Source organism: Erythrolamprus reginae, chromosome 12 (assembly GCF_031021105.1).
Source record: "Erythrolamprus reginae isolate rEryReg1 chromosome 12, rEryReg1.hap1, whole genome shotgun sequence".
Lineage (NCBI taxonomy): Eukaryota > Metazoa > Chordata > Lepidosauria > Squamata > Dipsadidae > Erythrolamprus > Erythrolamprus reginae.
Window position 1 is genome coordinate 33,684,412 of NC_091961.1, and position 27,049 is coordinate 33,711,460.

At 47.2% G+C, this 27,049-nt stretch overlaps 1 protein-coding gene across 1 annotated transcript in view; it reads right to left on the bottom strand.

Moving 5' to 3' along the window:
* CADM1 (cell adhesion molecule 1) overlaps nt 1-27,049 on the bottom strand; it is a 218,155-nt gene that overhangs the window by 40,071 nt on the left and 151,035 nt on the right. The window contains 8 exon segments of the mRNA XM_070765600.1: nt 2,861-3,033; nt 5,540-5,558; nt 5,561-5,587; nt 5,590-5,637; nt 17,115-17,270; nt 20,007-20,144; nt 24,740-24,892; nt 25,540-25,686. Coding sequence (XP_070621701.1) covers nt 2,861-3,033; nt 5,540-5,558; nt 5,561-5,587; nt 5,590-5,637; nt 17,115-17,270; nt 20,007-20,144; nt 24,740-24,892; nt 25,540-25,686 — 861 coding nt within the window.

Genomic DNA, 27,049 nt, shown 5'->3' on the forward strand with positions numbered 1-27,049 from the left:
GAGCCAACTTTGCCTACCGCTGGCCCAGCTGGCTGGAAACCTCCAGCCCACGTGAAAAGCACCAGTTTGGGGTGGCTGACCTGACCTGTCATTGTTTGGAGAAAGCAGGGATGCTGATCACCACTCACATATGCTAGGCATGCCAGCTTCTGCCCAGCTGACCCTCAACCAGGAAGGGTCCCGCTAAAAACTAAGCCAAGCAAGAGAAGATTTGGGTTTGGAGTCCAAGCCTGACTTGTAGCCAAGGGGGATCAGGGGTGGTCTGCCGTGTTTTAGGTGCAGGAGTGCAGAATTTAAGCATGGCTTCCTTCGGTTACCCATTCCTCTGGGATCCAACAACAGTTCCACCATTCGGCTTGCTTGGTTTTCCCAAAGGCACCACCACACCTGGCCAGCTGCCGTCAGAGGCCTCAATTTGGGCAGGAATGAAGATGATTCCATTTGCACCTTAAAAGAAGAGAGGGCCCAACCTGTAAGGAGAGCCTCTTCTCATGCAACTGGTGCTTCTTCTTGACCTTCCTAGACCAACCAGTGTCTACTCCCTGGACCATTGTTTCATTGGGAAGGTTAGAGGACACCTGTAAGCTCAGTCATACAGGAAGAAGAGGTGGGTTTTTTTTTAAAGAAACACCAGAGGGCTGACAACGCCAAAATGCTCTCCATTCTCCAAAACATGGCACCACCAGGGAAGATGTCTACCTGTCCACACCTGCAATCATCTCTAAAGTGGTGACTCTACATTTCCCATCCATTCTCTATAAACACACACTTATTCTTATTAAAGGCAATAATTATTGGCTGCCAATTGGTTTCTGGACTCAAATCAAAGTGTTGGTTATGGCCTATTACCGGACCAGATTAGCTCCAAGATCACCTTCTGCCACACGAATCTGAGCAACCGATCAGGTCCCACAGAGTCGGCCTTCTCCAGGACCCATCGACAAAACAATGTCATCTGGTGGGACCCAGGGGAAGAGCCTTCTCTGTGGGGCCCCCGGACATCTGGAATTTGTACTGCCCCCAGCCTCCTCGCCTTCCGTAAGAGTCTCATTTATGTCATCAGGTTTGGGGCGATGAGATCTAAGCCCCCTGGCCAATGAATGACCGTATGATTGTTGTACGAATGGGTGCGACTGATTTTTAATACAATCAGGGATTTTAGATATCCATGTAACTTTAATTTAATTGGATTAATTTTGTTGAAATTTACTGTTTTTTTATATGCTGTAAGCCGCCCCGAGTCTTTGGAGAGGGGCGACATTGAAATCCAATGAAGAAATAAACAAATTAATGAATTAATGACCGACCCTATTTAGCCTGGGAGAGAAAGGCTTTGCAACTGGTTGACTGATGGGCGTCTTCCACCGGCCCCTAAGAGGAACAAGTTGGCTCCTTAGCTTGGGGCCCAGAGGAAGCTTCGGAGGAATCCCTACCAAGGTGACCCGGCACGCAGGGAACTCCCCCGGGGGGCTAGTGCAGGCCTGGGGAAGGGAGAGTTCAGAGGGGGAAGGAGGAAGGGGGCTGGCAAGGCCCCCACTCAATTACCTAAGCGTTCACATTTCCTGCTGAGCTGGCTGGGTCAACTAATTCCCCCGGTTTCCATTGTGATATTTCACTGAGCAGGACTTTCCGACAACAGGGGCTGCAGGGGCAGCTCTCATTTGGGGGCTTCGGAGTCCATCTGCCCTCTCTGTCACGGAGTGGCTGGCTGTCGTGGCCTCCGACCCCCCAGATCTCAATAGGGCTGAACCCATTTGCGAGCAGAATCCAGGCTTCTGCCCAGGGGCCTGAGTTCATTACGGCTGTCGATGCCCAACGCGAAGTCCTGGTCAAAGGAAAGGAAATAGCCTGGCGGCCTAGAGCAGTTTCCAGAGAGTTTTTAGTTGCAAAAGATTGACAGAATGGTGTTGCTTTCCCTTAGATTGTGCACCGGTCGCATTCTCGGCTGATGACCTGAGGGGAAGGGGCTCCACCAGGGAAACAAAACTCCCACACCCAAGTTTTTCTTCACGGTTTTCACAACTTAAATAAAATATGTTTGGAGACCTGGCTGAACGTGTCCCGCCAGAAGGGAGTGAACGGTTACCCCCTCCAGCCCCAGCATTTCCCCTTCTGGGTTTGGGGGTGCTCCGTCCACTAAGGAAATCGCAAGGGCAAGACCGGTCTACTCAGTGCAAGGAGAAAGTGACCCTGGAGTCAGGCAAAGGAGGGAAGGAAGGAAGGAAGAGGGAGGGAGGGAGAGAGGGAAGGAAGGAAGGAAAGAAGGGAAGGAAGGAAGGAGAGGAGGGAAGGAAGAGGGAGGGAGGGAAGGGAGGGAGGGAGGGAGGGGAGGAAGGAAGGAGAGAAGGGAAGGAAGGAATGGAGGGAGGGAAGAAGGAAGGGACATAGGAAGGAATGAGAGAAGGAAGGAATGAGGAAAGGGAGGGAAGAAGGAAGGAAGGAATGAGAGAAGGGATGGAAGTAAATAAGGAAGGAAGGAAGGAAGGAGAGAAGGGAAGGAAAGGAAGGAACGAGAGGAGGGAGAGGAGGAAGGAAAGGAGAGAGGGAAGGGAAAGAAGGAAGTGTAGGAAGGAAGGAAGGGAAGAAGGAAGGGAAGAAGGAAGGAAGGAACGAGAGAAGGAAGGGGAGGAAGGAAGGAAGGAAGGAAGGAAGGAAGGAAGGAAGGAAGGAAGGAAGGGAAGGAACTAGCCAGCTTCGTTCCAGTTCAGTCGGCTCATGCTGGGCCTGGGTCCAAGGGAGGCAGCTGACTCCAGCCCAAGGGGGCTCGTTGGCCGACCCCGACCACGCCCCCTCCCCAAAGATCTCGCGTGCAATCAGGCATCGAGGCGTCTGGAAGAAAAGGCGTGCTGGTCTGACGTACCGTATACGTAAAGCGTGTAATCAGAATGGGTCGTCCCCACTTGGTTGGAAGCCTCGCAACGGTATGTGCCGTTATCGCTTTTGTTTAGGCTGTCAATGTGGAGGTTTGACCCTGAGACCAAAACGTGCTGGGGCATCTCATCGTCGACTCTTAACCACGTCACATCAACCGGCCTGAGAAGAAGACCCAAAGAAGAACATCGTGAAAGAGCTTCCCGGGCCACCTGGACACCCCCCATCCCTGCCAGCATAAACTCCAGCCCCAGTGAGTCTGTCTGAGAAAGAAGGAAGGAAGGAAGGAAGGAAGGAAGAAAGAAAGAAAGAAAGAAAGAAAGAAAGAAAGAAAGAAAGAAAGAAAGAAAGAAAGAAAGAAAGAAAGAAAGAAAGAAAGAAAGAAAGAAAGAAAGAAAGAAAGAAAGAAAGAAAGAAAGGTGGTGAACACTGTCTCCGGACGGAGGAATCAGCTAACCACAAACAGAGAAGCATCCTTGGGGGAGGATTTGGGGGGTCGGGGGGGGTTGAAATGATCCCCCCACCCCTGATCTGTCCAAGCCAGGAGCTGAGTCTTTTCTTTCAAGTCAGACCTACCCCAACCACTACATAAATCAGTGGTAAATCTTATGGCTTTCTGAATTACTCTGGGCACCTGGAATGTAATTGCCTAGATAGCAATCTGTTTCTCTCTCGTTCCTTCATAGGAAGAGTAAACATTCATGTTAAGCCACAATGTGTGATGGGTTCCACACAATGAATAAATTAGAATATATCACAGAGAACGGGAAAGACAACACCACAAAATACAACACTCAAAAGCAAAACCCAGAAACATGCAACCAAGCCGAGCCAACAGGAGGGGGGGAATGAAAGAAAGAAATAAGAAGGAAGGAAGGAAGGAAGAAGCAGAGATAGAGAAGGAGAGGAAGGAAAGAAGGAAGGAAGGAGGGAGGGAGGGAAGGAAGGAAGCAGAGATAGAGAAGGAGAGGAAGGAAGGAAGGGTGGAGGGAGGGAGGGAAGGAAGAAAGAAAGAAGCAGAGAGAGAGAAGGAAAGGAAGGAAGGAAGGAAGGAGAGGAAGGAAGGAAAGAAAGAAAGAAAAGAAAGAAAGAAAGAAAGAAAGAAAGAAAGAAAGAACTGAAAGATTTTTACCTAGCGGAATGTGTCTCTTCTGTCCAAGAGCTCCACTGAACAGAATTGCTGTGTGTTGGGGGGAAATAGTGGAGTGACTGGTTGTGTGTGTGTGTGTGTTTATTGGCTCAACCAGGAATATATCGATTAGAACAGAGCGTTTCTTAACCTTGGCATCTCTAAGAGGCGCAGACTTCAAGTCCAGACATCTTAAAGGTGCAAAGGGTGAAAAACACAGGATTACGGTTATCTCTGGTTCTGCTTAATTCATTTGAGACGACTGAGAAAGGAAGAGGCTCGGATGCAAAAGCGGTGAGTTGTAAAGAATTAATAGTAAGTAAAAACCCAGCCTACAAAACCCACCACCACCCCTTCCCTTGCTCGAAATATCTGTCGTTTCTTCTGCACTAATGCACTGCGAAAAAGATTTCACTCCTGCTCAGAAATGGCTCTTAAGAGCCTGGATATAAAAAGCTACCGGGGAAAAAAACCCCTGCTATAATGCTTCAATTTTTTGCAACAGCTTATTAGCACCTCCATTTAGGGATTTGGAAGCTTAGGGAAATGAAAACCTGACAAATATGAAGTACTTAGGCCTGGGTGAGGAGGGGATCTTCCTCTCCTAGAATTCCACCCCTGCCATGTTTCAACTAGGAAGCCTCTCCCAGCTCTTCTGCTTAATTCCCATGTGCAGCCCCAACAGAGGTCCACATACTGTATAGTCACCTTCTCTGCTCTAGAATGAAGGATTTGGCATTTTAGCATTTAGACTTGTAGACCGCTTCCTAGGTGCTTGGACAGCCCTCTCTGGGTGGTTTACAGAATCAGCCCTCTTGCCCCCCAACAATCTGGGTCCTTATTTGACCCACCGTTGAGCTGGTGGTGGGATTTGAACTGCTGAACTACAGGCCAGCAATCAGCTGAAGTAGCCTGCAGTGCTGACCTCTAACCACTGCACCACCATGGCTCCCTTCCTTCCTTCCTTCCTTCCTTCCTTCCTTCCTTCCTTCCTTCCTTCCTCTCCTTCTCCGTCTCTTTGCCTCTCTTTCTTTCCTGGGGTGTAGCCAGAGCAACAGCAATAGCATTTAGACTTATATACCGCTTCGTAGTGCTTTCCAGCCCCCTCTAAGCAGTTTACAGAATCAGCCTCTTGCCTCCAACAATCTGGGTCCCCATTTGACCCACAGTATAAGGAGGGAAGGCTGAGTCCACCTTGAGCTGGTGGTGAGATCTGAACTGCTGAACTACAGCTAGCGGTCAGCTGAAGGAGCATGCGCTCTAACCACTTGCACCACCTGGCTCTGCTCTAGAATGATTGACGGCCCCTGCGTGGTCCCCTTCTTCTGCTCTAGAAGGAAGGCCTTCAATGGTTGCTTCGAGCAGGATGGTGGATGGCCACCTGGGTGCCTCCACTGCCCGATGGCAGAGAGCCCAGGACCAGGAGCAGGACAGAGAAGACGCAGGGGTTGAAGAAGGGGGCAGGGGCCACACAGCAACCCAAGAGAGGCCCTGCTCGGTGGCAGCCGGCCCAACCCCCCACGTGGGGGCCTCACTTACTCTGGCTTCCCTTTGACTTGCAGAGGAGCTCCAGCAGGTCCCCTTCCTTGTGAGCGGCTGCGGAGGAGAATTCTGCAAGACTTGCACCTCGGGCTTATCTGCACATCAAAGACACACACAGACAATGAAAAAAGAGAGGAAACAAAAAGTAAGAATGAACGAATGAACGGATGGATGAGTCACCCCATTACAAAAAGACACCAAGCCAAAGAGCTCCTTGGGTCAATTCTTTAAAGAGGCAAAGTCCTGCAGAAGAAAACGGTCAAGGGCTTCTCCCGGGCGGTTGGACCTTTTGGTCTGTACATTATCCCGGCGTCTCCCCAAATTAAGTTGAGTCATAAGCTCCAAACCGAACATGTTGATAAGAAACCTTGAGCGCCGAGGCAGCGGCTCCCCCTGGTTCTTGCAAAAAAGAAATTCTGTTAAATTGAAGTTTATCTCTGAACTCATTCGAGCTAAAGGAAACTCATTTGCCTTCACGCTAGGGCAAAACGGCAGATTTGCGGCGTTCGGAATTGATACCTTTTATCATGCATCATATTTTATGGGCTGGCAATCCTTTGTGCGGTGGCAAATTAATAGGCCGGGCTCTTCTGGGAGCATTCGTCAAGAAGGAGTAGTAGGCTGAGCCGAGGGAATTCTCCAATCCCCCCCACCCCTCAATAAACAGCAAGGGGATAAAAGCATTTTACGCCCAGGGAGAGAATCTGGGAACCCTTTGGAAAGACCCTGCAGGAGAAGAGCAGTTACGGAGCAGGTGGCCCTAAACCACAACCACCACACAGACACAATACCCAACATTGCCAGGACACCTTCAGAGTGAGACCGTCTCTTCCTTGCCGTGGATATTTCATGGGCCAAACCAGGAGGAGGAGGAGTCAAGCAGGGAATAAGTCTGGAATCCTTGTGTAGCCAGAAAGGGGGAACTGACGCCCCTTGAATGCCGTTGAACCTTATCTAGTGTGTAAACCCAGGTGTAAAGCACCAGTCTGGGAAGATTCCTGTGTTATAGGCAGGAGCAATAATAAAGTAGCTAATCGAACCCTTCATGTGGACACGTTGAATCCGCAGCGCCTGTGGTGGTAATTTTAGGAATGGCCAACAATAAAGAAACATGTTAGATTCTGGATAATCTCCCCCCACCCAACACTACAAATCCTGGGATAGAAGCCAGGTTAGGAATAGACACGGACAGATTAAAAGACAAACACAAGACATTCACAATTAAACACAGAACACTTGTTAGCAACCACATTTTTTTTGTCCTGGCGAGAATGAAGTTGGATCTTTTTGCAAAACCTAAAGGCAGAAAGTTTTGGCCAGATCTGGCCCTTAATTGATGAGATAAGGACCCTTCAACCCAGTTCTCATAATCAGAGGACAATACAAGCAACACTGTAAATAACAGTCAACACCACGACTGAGTTATCACCAAGTGCAAGGTTTCCAATTATCCTATAAGAAAATAGCTTAATAAGGTGTCTTAGGCATCACCGTTTGCAAACTCTCTAGTATGACACACACAAGATTGAAAAAAGCTAGAGGAGAACGTGATACACTTTACATGAGTCACAAACGTATTACCGCATCAACATCTCACGCCACAAAACTCATTTTCTCTGTAACAGACTCACACAGCCCTCCCATTCTCTCCCCCCCCCCCCAAGTCAGTAGTTATAATTTGAAAATGCTATTATGGAATTGACGGTATCGTTTAAGATAGGTAAGTAAAAAAAGATAACACAATGGTAATTCAAAAGCAGACACTCAAGGAACATTGAACCAAGACAACACAACCCACAGCTTTTCCAGAAGCTCTTTTGACACTGTTGGAGGGCAAGTGTTGGGCTCCGTTGGTGCAACTACACAAAGTTGTACAACAATCTCCAGGCCGGAATGAGAGATGAGGGAAGTATCTGGACCTCTCATGTAAGGTAACCCAAGTCTGAAATTCCCATCAGCCCCACTCCCCTCCTCACCTGGGACTCAAAAGTCTCCAATGGCCACCATTGCAAGTCACACACACACACACACACACACACACACACACACACAAAAGCAGTCTTGGAAAGAAAGAAGGTGACCCAGGATTAGCACTGAAACCCCCAAGGATCTCCTCCTTCTGCTCAGTTCAAGAAAAGTAGGCTTTGATGCACTTGGGTTGAGAAAGAAAATCAATTTTTGAGAAAACCCTAAAACCGAAGGAGGAAGAAAGCAAATGGGAGTAAAACATTTTTTGGGGGGTGTGGGGGGATGAAGGAAACCAATTAAATAAAAAATCAGCTAAGACAGACTCCCAGGGATATGAAAAGAAAACGGTGGGAGAGCCACGCTGGTTTAATGAGCAACCGTCTCTCCCCCAAAACAAGGGAGACTGGGAGGAAACCAGAGGGAAAATCTGAAATGAAAGGCACCAGGAGGAGAGGAACAGGGTCTTAAGCCGCACATGAAAAGCAGAAAGGCAACTAACAAAGGAGACAAGGGAAAAAAATAGAACAGAGAGGCAGGGTTATTGTTGCATGCTGAGTATCCAGAAACAAGGGTTTGAAAGTGGGGGAAAGAAACACTGGATAAAGCCATTTTAGCAGACTCACAAGGATGAAATAAATTACGGTAATTTAAATTAAATTTATTGGATTTCTATGCGCCCCCCTCCTCCGTGGACTCGGGACGGCTCACAACATGTCAACAATAGAACAGTGTGCAAAACACAAGGGAAGAGGGGCGACCGTAGACAGAATTAATGGGGGTAGTAGAGTTTGGTGTAGCTTATTAACGGGAAAATGGGTCAAGATTCAATTAATAATGAAAAACGAAGAGCAAAAATAGTAGTGTTATTGTACTGTTGACTGACACTGGGCTATCATTAACCACTCGGCGTCTGTGGATAACAGCAAGTATAAATTTAGTAAACCTAATAAATCAATAGTTTTGATTTTGAGATTAAAACCACACACATTCTACATAATAGAAAGAGCAGGAAGAGAAGCGCATTTTTCCTTAGCACAAAAGTGTCGGATCGATAGCAACCAAATCAAAGTCTTTTTTATTTTTTAAGGGACATAGACCAGAGACAGTAAAGATTAAGCCATCTTCCTCATCCTCCTGCAATAACAGAAAGCTTAGCATGAAAAGAAATCAGAAAAGGAAAAAAAATCTCCCAGCAGGAAAGGCAGGAACTCAACAGCTGTAAATAAATAAATAAAAATGGGTTCGTGAAAAGCACTGGAAGTAGAGGCTGCAGCAAGCAAAACTGAGCACCGTTTCCGTAAGAGAAAATCAGTTTTAATAGCAGACGTCAGAGGAAGGAAGAACTCGCGGGGTTAGAGAAAAGATTTCAAGGATCCTCTGGTCCAACATCTCTGCAGCATGTAAGGAAACCCAGTCAACCTCTTCTGAAAAGCCCCTACAAATGGAGACCCCAAAACCTCCGCAGATAAAGACAGTTTAAAGGTTGCACAGATCTTTAAGAGCGTTTTCATGATAGTTCAGTGAAAACCCAGGTCGCTGCAATTGGCACTCATCATTTCTGGCCTTACGTTTGCAACAAGGGAAAGAACAATAAGCCCTCGCTCTCTTTTCCCTGGGGCATCCTCAGGGGGATCTGCACCCTGGAGACCCCTCTCCTCTCCAGCCTTGAGCATCTCAAGGGCCTCCAGCTTCCTCGGGTCCTTGACTCCCTGGTTGCATTTAGCCATTGAGGTCATGAATCCATATTACTGCTCTGCCGTCTAAAGCAGAACTATAGCAGCTTGTCAATGAGAATGTCATGTGGAAACTTTGCTAATAGGGAGGCAGATTATCCCCTCCCTCCGCCTTCCCCTTTTCCAATAAAGCAGCCCCCTTGTCAAAGGAGGAGACAGGATTTGTCTCACCTGACCTGCTCCTCACAAAGCCTTGCTGACTCTCAGCAATAATGGCCTTATCTCCACGATGCTTACAAATGGGCTGCTTTATTATTTGCGCTAGCATCTTTCTGGGTATTGATGTTAAGTTCACTGGTTGATAATTACAGGGTTTTCTTCCTTTCTCGAAGAAGGGGCTGCACTGGCTCCCCCCCCCCCCCAGCTGCCTGGCACAACCCAATTCTCCAGGTTTACTCAAAGTTTAACAGACCGAGGTGCCTAGGAGCCCCTGAGTATTCCACAGGGCTTGGAGGAATAAAAATCGACCTTCTCAAGAAGATTCCATGTCTTTGGACCTCTAGTAGTTTCTGATCGAATGCATAAATCCTCCACTGGGAGTGGGTTACTCCAAGGGGAGCTTTGTTCCTAGTAGTTGGAAATAAGTATTGAACAAGGCCAATAACAAGTCCAATAAGTATTGAACAAGTCCAATAACTAGAAAATCTCTCCCCATCTAGAAAATCAGCTTCCCACAATGTAGAGAAGGATTATACTGCTCAAAATAAAATAAAGGGAACACTTAAACATACCAATGTAACTCCAAGTCAATCAAACTTCTATGAAATCAAATTGTCCACTTGGGAAGCAACGCTGATTGACAATCAATGTCACATGTTGTCAGCACATTCAACTTTGTACAAAACGAAGTATTCAGTGAGAATATTTCATTCAGTCAGATCTGGGATGTGTTCTTTGAGTGTTCCCTTTATTATTTTGAGCAGTGTCCATTGTAGAACTTCTGTGATGGTCACTTGACCTCACTTGGGCTTTCCAACCAGTCTTCAATAAATAGAGCCATTTCTCTCGTCAAAGTCTGAGAACAAGGCGGCTGTTTTTCAGAGGGATGGAATTGACACCCCTAAGCACCTTCATCATGGAAACAGAACAACCTCAAATGAGATGCCTCCACAATGGGAAACATTTGGGAGAACATCTAAGGCAGTGGTTCTCAACCTTTCTAATGCCGTGACCCCTTAATACAGTTCCTTGTGTTGTGGTGACCCCCAGCCATAAATCTAGTGCCAATTCTCCCAACAGAGCTTGAAGCTGATTGGCAGGAAGGTCAGAGGGGCACTGCCACTGTTAACGCCTGATTGGTCAGATTGTAAAAATATATTCCAAGGCGCTAGAATAGAAGTTTTAGTTCCTGACATCAGGGGAAATTTGACTTTTCCCATGAAGGTCTCAGGCGACCCCTGTGAAATGGTCATTCGACCACCAAAGGGGCCCCGACCCCCAGGTTGAGAAGCACTGATATTTGAAGGCCAAGTACACTTTTATGAGCAAATGGCATGCTTTAGAACTCACACCCCACACAGAAGGTCAATACACATCCTCTGAAATCAGGGAGAAGACTGCATTTATGTCCCAGTGACCTCCGGGAATTCAGCAAACCTACCTTTCTGGGCTCCAGAGGCAGCTTGTTTGCCTCTACACACTGTGTCCAATATTTTCTTCTCTGCAACACTCAGAAGTTATGACACACAGTCACTTGGCAAAGACAAATCCGGTTGAGAAAGACATTGGGCTGCTCCCACTACTCGTGGGACCGAAGTGGAAACTAACCCGTCCTGCCTATCTTGAAGGCAGAAGCCGCTGGACTCCGTGGCCACGACCCCTCTCGTCAGGCGTGGCCCGTCCAGAGCTGCAAACCACGGAAGGGATGTGGCAGGAAACGGTGGGACAGAGGAGCCATCCAAGCAGGGCAGGAGGACAAGCAGAGCAGCTGGGCCCATCAATGGGTCAATGATGGGGAGGGGGCATTAGAGCCACTTCAGGCACAGAAATGCTTGGGGGAGACTAGAGCCCATCGTCCCCTAGAGCGGTGATAGAGAATCTTTCTTTCCCCGTGAAAGCACATGCGCACGCTATTGCATGCAAATGCCTGCCCACATCCATCATTCAACGCCCTCCCATGTGCCACACCCCCTGAGCATGCATGTGCGACACACCACCTCCTCCCATGCTGCCCTGCTTCCCGACTTCCGGTGGGCCCAGAAGGCCCATTTTTGGCCCTCCAGAGGCTTTCCTGGAGCCTGCAGAGGGCAAAAACACCCTCCCCTGCCTGACCAGAGGCCTTACGGAGGCTGAAAATGCCCTCCCAGAGCCTCCACACAAGCCAACAATCAGCTGGCCAGTATGCACTGTGCACTGGAGATGAGCTAGGGTGAGGGCTTGCATGCCGGCAGATATAGGTGGCATGCCTGCCATAGCTTTGCCACCACAGCCCTAAAGGATGCTGGAGAAGCACTGAAGGGCAAGGAACATAGGAAAACAAAGCAAATAGTTCCGCATTATTCGGCAAGTTCAGATAAAAATTGAATCCTCTTCACTCCCGGGCACAAATCTGTACTGATTCCCTTATTCCCTGACAAAGTAATAGATATTTCAGTCTGGAGATTAGGCCGGGATTTGCTAAATAACCTTCAAAATGCTTTCGCTTCCTTGTTCTTGGAAGGAAGAAAGAGAAAAAAACCTGCCGACTTCTTGTTAAATTAGCTGGTTAAAGACTGCAAACCCTTCGGCGTTTGCCACCAATCACAAGCGGCACGCACAATTTGGCTCCGTTGCAGGCAGAGAAATTCCTCACATCAGAGGCTGAGACGTCGTCAAGGTATAAGACCATTTTGGTAATCAAGGATGGTGGGGCAATGCACATACACACACACAATTCCAACACACAACCCTTCCAACTCTGTTATTATTGTTATTATTATAAGTAATATATTAATATAATTATAAATTATATTCATATAATTATTAATATAATAATGATTAATAATATTATTATCCAATTATTATTATCCAATTAATGTGGCCTTTTAGTCCCTCCCAGATCCCAGGCCCTTGGGGCTCAGGATCGGGCGTCCCTCTTCCAACCCCCCAGCCCCACTCAACTGCCCCCTTGCTGGGTGTGACAGCCCTATGCTGCTCCGGCCTTCGCTCTTCGCTTCCCACCAAATTCCTCTGAGGAAAGGCCTATCAATGAGCTCGCAAATGAGCACCCAACTGGGAAATGTCACAAACAAGAGAGGCTAATGCTCCAGAAAAACCAAACGAGGATACAAATCGGCTGATTGGGGTCTTTTGATATTTACAATAACGCTACTACTAATATAGGAACCCCCCCCCCTTTTAAATCAGATATTCAGAAAGGGTCAACACCTCGCCGAACAAAACAGCTCATTTATTTATGTTCAGAAATCTCCAGATGATAAATTATATTGAAGTTAATCACTCCACTGCATACTGGTGCAATTAATATCTGCACTCGCCAGAAGCCGGCAGATTAATAGAAACACGAGGCGCCTACATCGCTTGGCGTCTCCCTCTCTTTGTTAGACATAATTGGGCACCGGGTATTCTCTTGGCATCGACAACAAACAGAGGTTGCAGCGGTTTCCCCGGCTGTATGTTTTCATAAGCGTACAAGCAGACGTGACAAATATCCGGGTTCTATTAATTATGGCTCTCTTCTGCGTGTCTTCTCCTCCGGCTTTAAGGCTCTGCTGCCCCCTCCCCTCAAAACACAGGGCGGGGGGGACCTTGGCACTGCAAACACAGGCAGGAAGGCAGCCCCCCCCCCCAACTCCCCTTCGCTTCTTTAGCACTTTCAGGGTGGCTCCATCTGCTTTATAGGCACCGTTTCTGTTTTTAGAAATGAGGTTGTACACCGTCGTCACCTCCTTGGCTGTGACTGTGCGCAAGTCCACCAATGCAGACAGACGCACCTCGAAACAGTCAATAGCATTTAGACTTGTACACCGCTTCACGGGGCTTTGGCAGCGCTCTCTAAGCGGTTGACAGAGTCAACCTCTTGCCCCCAACAATCTGGGTCCTCATTTGACCCACCTCGGAAGGATGGAAGGTTCAGTCAACCTTGAGCCTGGTGAGATTTGAACTGCTGAACTACAGCTAGCAGTTAGCTGAAGGAGCCTGCAGTGCTGCACTCTAACTACTGGGCTGAGCTTGGGCAACGGCTCGCGTGCCAGCAGATAAGGCTCCGCGTGCCACCTGTGCTATAGGTTCACCATCGCTGGTTTAGACCCAACTCTTTGAAATGCTATCATACAAAAAAAGGCCCTGCCAGAGGCAAAATGCAGCTTACTGCCTGAAAGACCTCTGCACCAATTCAAAGCCTCTCTTCCTTCCCCTCTTGTGTGTGTGAGAGTTACAAATACTTTTAACAGCTTGCTCCAAACTTCAAAATATTAACTATCAGGAAGAGGCACCATAACCCTTCCTTGTTGTCCAAAATATCCCAAATGCCACCTGTTTTATTGTCCTCATCACCCCAATATTCCAGCAACCCTTAGCTAGAAGTGGTGGGAGAAGGCATCAGCCCACCATTCCTTATTCATTCAAGCACCTTTATAGCTGTAGGACCGAAGAGAGACAACACATGCTCCTTTGGTCCAAGAAGAGGCTTCCAACATGCATAGACATGAGCCCAAGACTAGCCCGATCACACTTCTAGACACCAGCAGAGACTCCAGTTGTTATATGCCACAAGCCAACTTTCTTGGATGGGTGGCAACAGTGTTTGTGCAAACCACAGTTCACCACATCGAAGCTAATTGCTCAGGAGGCTTCTGGGATTCTTTTTTAATGCGTGAAAAGTTGCCTTTCAGTCATTCTCATGTCAAACCTTCTTCTACGTCTCTAGATGGGTTTCAGGTTAATGTCCTCCTTTTAAGAACCTGTCCAGAATCTTCTGCTCAAGGTGAAGGGCTCCCAAACGCCAGCCTCGTCCACCCTGCGGCCATTCTCAACGACTTCTTTCTCTCCTTCCTTTCCTGTGCTAATGCTAACACACAGCTGTCTGTTCGAGCCTTTGAGCAAACACGAATTAGCTCACAGCCTTGAAAAGAAGCTCCATAGATAATTTGAATTTCACCTGCTAATGCCTTCCTTTCTATTACAAGCTGCCACCTTCTGATTTCTATCTTCTACTAAGTATGCCCGAGTGAAAAAAATTACGGGCTCTGACTGCGCATTCGTTGGTTCAGGAAAGAGGATGACAGGATCTGTTCACACCTGGACCAGGCAGAGGGAACCGGGATCCAGGACCTGCCGTGTCCTCTCCCACCTGGTCTTTCTCTCTCTCCACCTGCCAACTAGGGAGCAGAAGGTTGGATGAAGCCTTGCAGTCCAACCTTGAGACCCCCCTGGCTTGGCGCTTTGGGGTCCTGGCAACAACAGGATGATCATCTAACAGGTATGACGTGGTAACAGTGAGCCCAACTCTAGGCTCCGATTGCAAATCCCAGACCCCAAACAAGCTTGTTTTAATAATGTTAATGTGTTTATTGTTTTTACTTTTTAAAATACCATGAAGTATGTAATCAATAAAATAAATAAAATATAGACTTTACAATTTGGGGGTGGGGGCAATATAGCCTGCATGATAAATTGTTGAAGTATATATGAAATTAATTTGCTAATGAAAAAAAAGCATGTACTAATTTATATACTTGAGACAAATTATAGTCTGGTGCATAATTAATATAATATAAATAATATAATATAATTAATATAATATAATTAATATAATATAAATTAATATAATATACTTTAATGCTAATATAGTGCTAATATCTGTATATACTACTATTAATTTTTCTTTGATTTTCTTCTGTACTTACTATTGTGTTGTTGTTTTTAAAAGTGGAAAATTAATAAAAAATATTTTAAAAAGAAAAAAATAGAAAAAGCTTTGGAGAATGGGCTGTCATTGGGCCGGGTGTTTACACAGTGTTATTTTTCTACCAGGGCCTGTAGTGAGCTGGACTGCGAGCAACAGACATGGGGACTTCCCTGCTTCTCTGTCAGCTGCCAAGAGAGAAGCCAGCAAGGTTTGGTTTATTATTTACTTATTATTTATTAATAAAATTTGTATGCTGCCCACTCCCCAGGGACTCTGGGCAGCTGACCACAATAAAAGAGGTTAAGTTTAGGTAAGAGAGACACAATTAGGGAGAAGTTACTACACTCTCTGAACAGCACCGTTTCTCCATTGATAGAATTAATCCGAGAGATCTTTGACCTCAGAAATGTTCGGATTAGATCCCTGTCAATAAACAGCGGCATGGCCGTGACACCTCCGCTCACTACTCCTGGAGTTCTCCTGCACGGTTCTCCCTGGTGCTGGAAGGACGGAGGCCTTGGCCATTCCCCCAGGAAGCCCCACTGAGCGTACCCACACGTGTGGGCGAGTACCTGGGAAAGCTCCTCCGATCAGACCTAGCAGAGGTGCTAATACGTTATTAAAAGCTAATGGGGCTCTTCCAGAAATGCTAATGGACATTAGCACAGTGACTAGGCTGCCACAACCTGCCAATTTGGGTAATATCTGATGGGGGGGTTGGCTTTGTTTTTTTCCATTACGGGGATGTTCCTTCCCCAATACTTTGGGGTGATATGAAAATTGTGGGCGAAATGCTCATAATGGAACGACATAATGAAGCAGGCGAAGTAAATTAACACGGGGGAGGGCTCTTTGTGTAACGTTATGGTTGAGTTGCAAACGCAAAAAACCAGGCAGGCATCGCCCTGGTGCAGTTCTGGCTCTCGGGCTGCTCCACCACCACCCCTCCTTCCATGCTTCGTATGGCGCGGCAGCTGAATGGCATTCAAGACAGGATGGGGCGCATGCCAGCCCCTGGGATCGATGCTCGGGGCTGCCATAGTTCTGGGCAATCTTTCAAGGCAGGCAGCGAAAGGAACCATCGGCAGAGCCCAGATTTTTCCTGCCGCCCTCTGGTTTCTCTAGCTGCCCGAAACAGGAAGCCGCAGCTTAGTGCCAAGCCAGTAATTTAGCTTTGAAGTTATCCTCTAGTGGCAATATTTATAGGGGAGCTGGTTATGCAGCATTCCAGCATCAAGCAATGTTGGCAGCCAAAGATTCCGAGGGAAAACAGAGTAAATGGGAAAAGCAGTTGGTTGGAGAAGCGTGAACCACCCAGGAGCCATGCCAACGTTGACAGGGTCTATAGAAGGGCCACTGCGGGTATTTCAACATAATTTGACGATGGTGAACCTGAACTCGCTGCTCCTCAATCTCTGATGTGGCCCAGAACGGGCAGCTCAAAGGCTGCTGGTGACTATTAACTTCTGGTGGGTTCATTCAGCAGAGCTTTAACTGAGCCCCAAGGCTCAGCTACAATGAGAAGCTGAGAAGACCCAATGGCCAGAAGACTCGGAATTGTATTCCAACACAACTGGAGGAACTCTACGGCAGGAAGACTCCTCTTCAACACCCACTCCAAAGGTTTGTTCAGGATTTCGGGGCTTTGCGGAAACCCACAACTATACTGAACCTCTGGTCTTCCTTAAGCTGATATCCTCCAGATGTTGCTGAAGGGAACCTCTCATAGATTCTAGCCAATGTGGACCTACGGCTGGGATTTATGGGGAAGTGTAGTCCCAAACTATCTGGAAGGCACCAGCTCATGAAAGCCAGATGTCTGCATGAAAACGACAGACAGGTTTGTGTGATTCGCCCAAGAGTGAACAGCAGAACTCTTTCAAAAGAGAAGACATGGATTAAAAGCAAAACCCTGAAGGCAAAGCTCCAAGGTCACATTCCACAGTCCAAACAATCCAGTTTAAGAAACTCAGACATAAACCGCGTAGGCATAGAGGGAAGGGCTTGCGATCTTGGTACTCACACATTACATCAAGGTAGTACTTGGTCTGCAAGTCTTTAACGGCAGGATGGTCTACCTGACAGACAACTGCGACCCCATCGTCCTCTCGCTTGACCTTGAGCAAGAGCTGGCTGGTCACCGTGTACATGTCTGACCACTGCTCCACTTCTGTTTTGCCTGCAGAAAAAGAGAGACCGGGGAGACGAGAGAGACGGTCAGCCACAAAGGACCACACATGGCCACCTCACCGCCTGATGACCTCCTCTGCAACCTAGTTGCATTTCACATCCACCCCGGAGTTTCCCACAGGTTTGTAGTTTGGAAAATGTGTGTGTGTGAATCTGTTCTTTCTGTCTTTGGAGACCTCAAGAACATCTCCTGATCTTCCACACCTTGTGTGGACATCTGTTTTGGCACATCCCAAAGATGCAGACGGCCAAACCTGGGGGTAGACCCTACTCCCATGGAAGCATTTTGCCCAACTGCCTGATTGGAGACTTAGAAACCTAGAAACCTAGAAGATTGACGGCCGAAAAAGACCTCCTGGTCCATCTCGTCTGCCCTTATACTATTTCCTGTATTTTATCTTAGGATGGATCTATGTTTATCCCAGGCATGTTTACATTCAGTGACAGTGGATTTACCAACCATGTCTACTGGAAGTTTGTTCCAAGCATCTACTCCTCTTTCAGTCAGAATATTTTCCCCTGTTGCTTCTGATCTTTCCCCCAACTCACCTCAGATTCTGCCCCCTTCTTCTTGGGTTCACTTTCCTATTAAAAACACTTCCCTCCTGAACCTTATTTAACCCCTTAACATATTTAAATGATGTTTCGATCATGTCCCCCCTTTTCCTTCTGTCCTCCAGACTCTACAGATGGAGTCCATGAAGTCTTTCCTGATACGTTTTATGCACAAGACCTTCCATCATTTTTGTAGCCCGTCTTTGGACCCGTTCGATTTGATCCATCTCTTTTTGTGGGTGAGGTCTCCAGAACTGGACACAGTATTATTCCAAATGGGGTCTCACCAGCGCTCTATACAGCGGGATCACCATCTCCCTCTTCCTGCTTGTGATACCTCTAGCTATGCAGCCAAGCATCCTACTCACTTTCCCTACTACCTGACTTGAATGAAGGGGAGAGAAAAGGCTGAATTCCAAAGTCACGGAGCCCCCCTACCAGCAAAATGAAGCTGGCCAGCTCGTGCTCCTCCCGGCGCCTGGATTCCAAGGGAAGAGAGACCCCCCTTTCGCTCCGTGTGGTTAAACACAAGATCTACCACCTTCAACCGCCAGGATTAGGATTGCAGGATGTCTTCCAAACACTCAAGTCAACGGAGCCCAAAATCCTCTCCCCTCTTCCTCTGATGCTACTGCCAAAAGCCATCATCAATAATTAAGAGGGAAAGTGACTCCATGGATTTACATAATTAAAAGTAGTAATTAAAATATTTAAGCACGGGTACTATTGAAGGCCAGGAAAACGCGGTGGCAGCGGGTGGAAACAGAGACATCCCACAGGGCTCCCTGCCAAAAGGAAGGGAAGGAGAAGGGCAGAACACGAGGAGGAGGGCTGCGAGGAAGGGAGGGAAAGCTGGGGGCCGCCCCCACCCCACAGGCAAAACGAACAGGAAAGTCTAAGTAGGAAAACCTAAAGCCCTTGCATTGCAACCCTGGGTTGCTTTGCTCACTTGGTAGAAGTTGTGGGGGAGACCAGGGAAGGCCACGTTGGGTAGATGGAAGCCAGAGCGTGTTTTGCTTGATGGGCACCTGCCTGGTCCGTGATGTCACTCTTGGGGTGAAGCTCTGTCTCTTTTCAGGGAGGAAGTGGCTCTTCTCGACTACAATGCTGGCAGGGAGGGTGAGGTGCCACACCGAGAGAACCAGGCCCCTCTGAAGCAGGGCAGGGTGATCTTAAGAGCCTCGGTGGGGCAGTGGTTAGAGTGCAAGCAGTTTGGCAGATCAAATCTCAGTAGGCTCAAGGTGGACTCAGCCTTCCATCCTTCCAAGGTGGGTCAAATGAGGACCCAGGTTGTTGGGGGCAAGAGGCTGACTCTCTGTAAACTGCTTAGAGAGGGCTGGAAAAGCACTAAGAAGCGGGATATAAGTCTGAATGCTATTGCTCTTCCTTCCTTCCTTCCTCTCTCCCCTCTTTATTTCTTCCTTCTTTCTTTAGTGGGTCAAATGAGGACCCAGATTGTTGGTTATGCTGACTCTGTAAACGGCTTAGAGAGGGCTGTCAAGCACTGTGAAGCAGTATATAAGTCTACATGCTATTGCTATCTTGTCTCAGTTACACGGTTGAAACCTTTGGGAAGTCTTCTCTTGAGTAAGAAGAAGAACGGGATGGAAGACAATGCCAACAGGTAAAAAATGGGAGGGGTCCAGCTCTGAAGGACCAGGTGATGGCAAGGATTGGACTTCACTTCCCAGGGCTGGTTCACCTACCATCTTATAAGAACCTACAAAGGCGACCCAGGGCTTTAGAAGGAGGTGGGTCGAAAAGCAGAGAATGGGGTGTCCTCTGCCAAGGGGTTCCATAGTGAAGCTGACAGAGGAAGCACCCCATCTTTTTCTCCTAGGAGGAACGTTTGGGGAAAACCATGTCTGAGCTGGGGAGAGGCTTTCTGGTTCTGGTTCTGGGCAGGTCGTATTGGTGGTCCAAGAGCATATTGGGCGAGGTGCCTAATTTCAGGTTCTGAGGTTGTCCTCAGATACTTGGATTGCTGGCTCTCAGGTAGGAAGCTCATGTGAGTCAACCCTACATTCCCTGGAAAATAAACCCATGGGGGTCAGCAGAAGCCACACCAGGCCCCGTCTCCCCATCTGAGATGAGATCATCTCTCCTCCTCCTCAAGACACCTCTAAATCTACACCACTGAGTTGACGGGTGGAGGAGGGGGTCGATCTACCAAAGAGCTCCTTGCTGCCTTTGAACCATTTGATCATCGTGGCTGGCCGGCTGGCCATGGACGTGCAATTCAGCTCAATCTCCTCTCCTTCCACTGCCGTGTCCTTCTGGGATTCGATCCTCAGGTTTCGTGGAGGGACTGGAACGAAACAGGTCAAAAACACAAAAAGGAGACAATCTCAGTGATTTGGAATCCAACATGGCACCATCAAGAAACCTTACCCGGATTTCAACACCAAAGCAGCTCTTACCTGCATTTTCAGAGATCCCTCCTTTTCTTTGACATCTCTGGAGCCCCAATTCTCCACTTTTATAGCCCCCAAATAATGAACGACATAACCTATTCTAGTGGTATGAAGAAGGCTGGCTAAGAGGAGAAGCCTGATTTCTCTACTTAAAATCCCCAAACCAGAATGAACCCAGAAGTTAATTTTAATTTTGTGTCTGCCCCTATGGGCGCAATGATGCGATGTCTTAATAATTAAAAGGGATAGAGACAAAAAAACAAACCACGAGACTGACCTGGATAACTTTCCCATATTGGGTTTACAAAAGTGACTTGTTAAAGCTTTGAAGAATTTTGTGAGAAAGGACAAAGAAGAAATGAAAAGGAATCAAATTCTAGGATGTTATTTGAAGGGACTAAAGATCAAGATTGTTAAAAATAAAACGAAGGACTTTAAAGTTGGTTTTTTTGATCAAAGTTAAAATAGGTATGTTGTTATCTCTGGTAACCTTAATGGGCTTTGCTGATCAGGACTGCAGATGAGGCTTTAAGGAGTTGTTTACAGGTAAGAGGTGAGAATTGGGAGGAAAAGATCATTTGTTGCATTTTTTAGAGAAGGTGGTAAGTTTTTAATGGAGAAAGTCATTTTGTTATATATTTCTTTTATTTTTCTTTACCATATTCTCATTTCTCCTTTTCTGGTTTCTTTTTCCCTTTTGGCACTTCCTAATTTCTGTTCCTTTATTTTTTTATATTAGTTTTAACTCTTTGATAGTAAATCTGAATAAAATAGCTATTAACAAAATCCAGAACTTCAGAAATGTCCCCCACCTGATAGATCTCAAAGAGACAGCCTACATATGCCCATAGGAGCCATCAGGGCATTGGAAAACATTTTTTTAGAGGGAGGGGCTTTCTCCTTTCTCCTCTTCTCATACTAGTGACTCTCAAAGCCGAAGGGATGAAACAAATCCAGCCATGTCTTCAACTGAGGATAATCGGAGGCATAACTAGAGAACCATGAACCAACTAAAACATCTGCAAGAGCCCCTCTATCAGAGAGAGAGAGAAGGGGGAGAGGGAGAGACAGAGAGAGAGACAGAGAGAGAGACAGAGAGAGAAAGAGAGAGAGAGAGAGAGAAAGAGAGAGAGAGAGACAGAGAGAGAGAGAAAGAGAGAGAGACAGAGAGAATCAGACAGAGAGAGAGACAGACAGAGAGAGAGAAAGAGGGGAGAAGTAGAGAGGGACAAGAAAGAGCTTTGCGGCTTCTACTTTTTAATCAGTGATCCTGGCATTAGGAGATGATTGCTGGCATTTAACAAAGCTCTGAAACAAAGATTTAAATTCATGCGGATGTGAATAAGTGGCCTTTTTGATTTGGGTTTGTCCTGATGATGCGGTTGAGTGATTCGGCTATGAAAACCAGGGCGGAGTTGTTGCTTCTCTGCTGAGCCGCAAGGATATTCCGAAAATCGCCTGGGGAGGGGGGGGCTTCCAAAAAACCCTGAAAGAATGAAAAAGTTGGCACCCACCACCTTCCAGGTTGGCCAAGGATGCTTCTGGTAGCAGTCGTTCCTCCCCAACTGTCCCCAGAAATGCCAGTGCTATTTATTATTTATTTTTGTTGTGGTCAGCTCTGGCCCAGCTCCTGCCCCAAGGACTGTGGATGTGGGGGAGACATCCACATGCTGCAGGCCTGGTTTGCCCCCAGTGGAATCTGAAGATGAAGGCTCCTCTGCCCAAGAAGACATGAGGGAGGAGGAGAGTGGGGCAGACAGCTCAGAAGGAGATCAATTCTCTAGCTCCTCCTTGGATTCAGAACAAGAGTTAATGATACAGCCACGCATGTGGAGAGCGATGCATAGGCAGCAACAACTGAGAGATTATTATCAAAGAAAATGAGGCCACCTGTGGTTGGGTGGGGCTGTGGTCATTAGTGAGGCTGCTATAAAGAGCAGCCTGTGGGTTTGGCCATTGTGGAGGATTAACTGATCCTTGGGTTTCGTGACTGCTTTACTGACTTTGACTTTTTGTGTGCTGATTTTTCCCTGCTTTCAAACTAAACCAGAGCAAAGTGTGTTTCACTTTGTGAAAGAAGGACTGTGAATTGCCTCACAGCTGCAAGCTAAGTATCACAGAACTGATAAGGGACTTGTACAAATTACCAGTTTGTTTGGAGACGAATGCTCTTTGCTATACCAAAAGAGGGCTTAGGTTAAGTGAATTTTCATTATAAAGAACATTGTTTTGAATTTTCAAACGTGTGTGTGTCTGAAATTTGTACCTGTGAATTTTTGGGAGGATTCTACCAGAGAGCCCGACAGAACAATTTTTATTTTGTTTGTTTGTTTTGTCAAGTACGTATTGGTGGTATGCAAAGATATAATAACATCATATGCATGATAATAGTAAAAAAAAGAAACATTAAGGACAGGGGTCGGAAGGCACACTGGTGCACTTATGCATGCCCCTTACTGACCTCTTAGGAATTGGGAGAGGTCAACAGTGGACAGTCCATGGGTCAAGGTTTGGGGGTTAGGTGATGATGATACTACAGAGTCAGGAAGTGAGTTCCAGGCATCAACTACTTGGTTACTAAACTCATACTTCCTGCAGTCTAGTTTGGAACGGTTTAGTTAAAGTTTGTGTCTGGTGTGTGCTCGTGTGTTGTTGTGGTTGAAGCTGAAGTAGTCTCTCTCTCTGTGTGTGTGTGTGTTCAGCATGGAGGGTATCCCAGGAGATGCCCTGCACCAAGGCAGAAGGCAACCTGGTTGGGTCCAGGAAATGGAAAGGAATCCCTGGAGGAAAATGCCCATTCTCCAAAGCTGCATCTGAAATTCGTACTGCAGGCTAATTTGAAGCTCTTGTAATATACCATCAAACTAAGAGCTGAGCCTGGTGAGATGCAGAGGGAGAGGAGGAGCCCTGCAACCAATCAAGGAGACCAAATCTCACTTGGAGATTTCTTGTCGCAATTGAAGCTCCCTCATTACCGGGAGCGTCAGAGGCTGCCATAATCAGAAGAAGTCTTGCGGAATTCGTTAACCAGGATTGATGGATCGGCTTAGCCCTCAGGTTACTTTTGGGAATGAGGAGAAGCTGGAGGAGGACAGCCTGGGAGGACCAGTTCCCCAGCCGGCTTGCTGGCAAAAGCAGAGCTGGGCTTACTTAGCCCAACAGGCAAAGAGGCATTCAGAGATGGCATAGGATGGGTTGAAGCCTGAAGAGGCTTTATGGGAGAGAGGCTCCTGCAGAGAAGACTTGGGGAAAGGGCAAAATTGGCTGCTCTGCCCCAAGAAAAACAGACAAATACTTTTGTTTCCACACAGAAACCGCTCCTGACCTTTGTGCTTGGTGTTGGAAAAGAATGAAACTTTGATTTTGGGTTTCACTGATCGACCAATAGATTTATGGAGAACTGACTGGTTCATATTATTGTGGTAAAACAAAATGTTGTGCTTTGTTGTTAATGCAACAGATAAGAGTTGGAAGTCAATGTTTCTTTTTCTTTCTCTACCTTCCTCACTCTTATTTCCTTCTTTTCCCTTCCCCTACACAGTCCTCTTATTTGCTTTTGTATTTTATAATACCTTATAAAGTGATGGTGAACCCTTTGCACGGGTGCCACAAGTGGCACATGGAGCCATAGCTGCTGGCACGCAAGACGTTGCCCTAACTCAGCTCCAAGGTGCATGTGTGTGCCGGCCAGCTGATTTTTGGCTTGCACAGAGGCTCTGGGAGGGCGTTTTTGGCTTCCAGGGAGCCTCCAGGGGGATGGGGGAGGGCATTTTTACCCTCCACAAACTCCAGGGAAGCCTTTGGAGCGGGAAACATGAGCCTCCTGTGCCCACCAGAAGTTGGGAAACAGGCCGTTTCTGGCCTCCAGAGGGACTCCGGGGAATGGGGGAAGCTGTTTTCACCCTCCCCGGGCATGGAATTATGGATGTGGGCACTCTCGCAGGCACGATAGTGTGTACGCACTCTCTTTCGGCACCCGAGGAAACAAAAGATTCGCCATCCCTGCCTTATAACCTAATAAAAATATTAGAGACAAGAGAAAACTTGGTGTGAAGCAGGCTTTTTTATCCTAATTTTTTCCTAGATCCTGGCCCTTAATTATACTTTAGTTAATTAATATTGTTTCTTCATTGCTTATTTGACCCCTGTGACAATCGTTAAGTGTTGTGCCACATGATTCTTGACAAATGTCTCTTTTTCTTTTATGGACGCTGAGAGCATCTGCACCAAAGACAAATTCCTTGTGTGTCCAATCACACTTGGCCAAGAAAGAATTCTATTCTATTCTATTCCACTCTACTCTACTCTCTGTTGCTTCTTCCAGTTTCAACTTTTGTCACATCCACCCTGACTCGCACCGATAATGGGGACATGGACAATCTAAACCATGAGGATTTATTTCCAAGCTGCGCTGAGCAGGTGCCCAGGACCGAGGCTACTTTCTCCTGCCTGCCTCCAAAGGAGCAGAACATAGGGGTGGGATTCTTACCGAGCACCGTAATGGTCATGTAGTACTCTTGTGGGGGGTCTGTGTAGAGCTGGCAGAAGTATCTTCCCTCGTCCGAAATGGAGACATTGGTCAGTGAGACTCGGAGCTCGCTGCTCGAGAAATTCACCAACTGGAACCTGCTGTCCTTCAAGGCTGCGGAAGGGACAGACACATAGAAACCTAGAAACCTAGAAGACTGACGGCAGAAAAAGACCCCCTGGTCTATCCAGTCTGCCCTTATACTGTTTCCTGTATTTTATCTTAGGATGGATCTAGGTTTATCCCAGGCATGTTTACATTCAGTTCCTGTGGATTTACCAACCACGTCTGCTGGACGTTTGTTCCAAGCATCTACTACTCTTTCAGTCAAATATTTTTTCACGTTGATTCTGATCTTTCCCCCAACTAACCTCAGATTGTGCCCCCTTGTTCTTGTGTTCACTTTCCTATTAAAAACACTTCCCTCCTGAACCTTATTTAACCCTTTAACTTATATAAATGTTTTGATCCTGTCCCCCCTTTCCCTTCTGTCCTCCAGACTCTACAGATGGAGTTCATGAAGTCTTTCCTGATCAGTTTTATGCTTAAGACCTTCCACCATTTTTGTAGCTCGTCTTTGGAGCCGATCAATTTGATCCATATCTTTTTGTAGGGGAGGTCTCCAGAAATGGACACAGGATTCCAGAAGGCTGATCCTGGCGGTCAAAGTGGGAGAGAAACATCGTGCCCCCCCCCCCGAATCCTCCCACCAACCCCTAAATATTGAGATTAAAATGGTTGGCAGCCGGCCTCGAACTCACGTCTGAAGTCTCTGAAATAAATAGTTTGCCTGTTGGGATTCAAGAGCTGAATGACGGAGTCGTCACTGTTTTTGACTCTGCAGCTGATGGTGGCCACCTCGCCTTCTACCACGGTTACGTCCTCTGTCACCAGGTTCTGTCCGTCCCCTGAAGAGGTGGAAGAGAAAGGAAAGCGGGCGTCAACCTTGGCGGGTTGGGCTCCCTGGCCTCGCCGGGGGTTCCCACGCTGGACCCACTCAGCCAATGGTGGGCAAAGTCAGAAGATCATCAGAGGATTCCCAGGAAAGTGGCAGCTGGACTGTGAACGGAAGGTTGGTGCGGGCTGACTTAATTGACCCCTTTGCTCCAAATATTGTATCTAATAATAACAACAACAACAACAATAATAATAATAATACCAACAACAACAGCAGCAACAACAACACCAGAGTTGGAAGGGACCTTGGAGGTCTTCTAGTCCAACCCCCTGCGTAGGCAGGAAACCCTACACTACTTGAGACAGATGGTTATCCAACATCTGCTTAAAAACTTCCAGTGTTGGGGCATTCACAACTTCTGGTGGCAAGTTGTTCCACTGATCAACCGTTCTGACTGTCGGGAAATTTCTCCTTCATTCTAAGTTGCTTCTCTCCTTGATTAGTCTCCACCCATTGCTTCTTGTTCTACCCTCACGTGCTTTGGAGAATAGCTTGGCTCCTTCTTCTTTGTGGCAACCCCTGAGATACTGGAAGGCTGCTGTCATGTCTCCCCTGGTCCTTCTTTCCATCAAACTAGCCAGGCCCAGTTCCTGCAACCATTCTTCCTATGTTTTAGCCTGAACTCTGTTGATCTTAAGGCAGGTTTTCCTCTGATTTTCTCGTTCAGATGGGCAGCACCTGTTTTTACCTGTCGGCTGCTGGTCCCTCCTGCCCATCCACCCAGATATCCCCTCACCCAAAACGTGGAGAAGTACCGCAGCAAAACGAGGCTCTTCGGTTCAGATTTGTCCAAGCTCACGCTGGAAATGGCTGGTGGTACACGCGTAATTATGTCATTATATTCTTAAAACTTTATATCTCACGTCACTCCCTGTGCAAACCCATTTCAAACAAACACCAGCGCGCAATCAATAAGAAACACACAGATTAAGTCCATGTCCATTCAAAGGAATGGGGGGGGGGGAAGAGAGGAAAACAAGAAGAAAACCATTTAATGCAGATTTCGTGGAAGGGGGGGATGTGGGAGGGGGGGTTTAAAAGGGAAATCGAAAACACATCACTGTCAGGGCTGCATGGTGTGTGTGTGTGGTGGTGGAGGGCTGTTGTTGGGGACCAGAGCAGAGCATCTTACTGTCCTGGATTTTCACAATTAAGCAGTGAGCTGGGCTGTTGCTTAGAAAGAACCATTCCAGCTGCACAAACTGGACCCCTTTCGACCCCAATGCAGGAAGGCCCAGAGGGAGGAGAAGGCAGGAGCCCTCCCCTTCTCTCCCCTCCCCTCCCTTCCCGGTTTGGCCCTCAGGGGGGTTTGC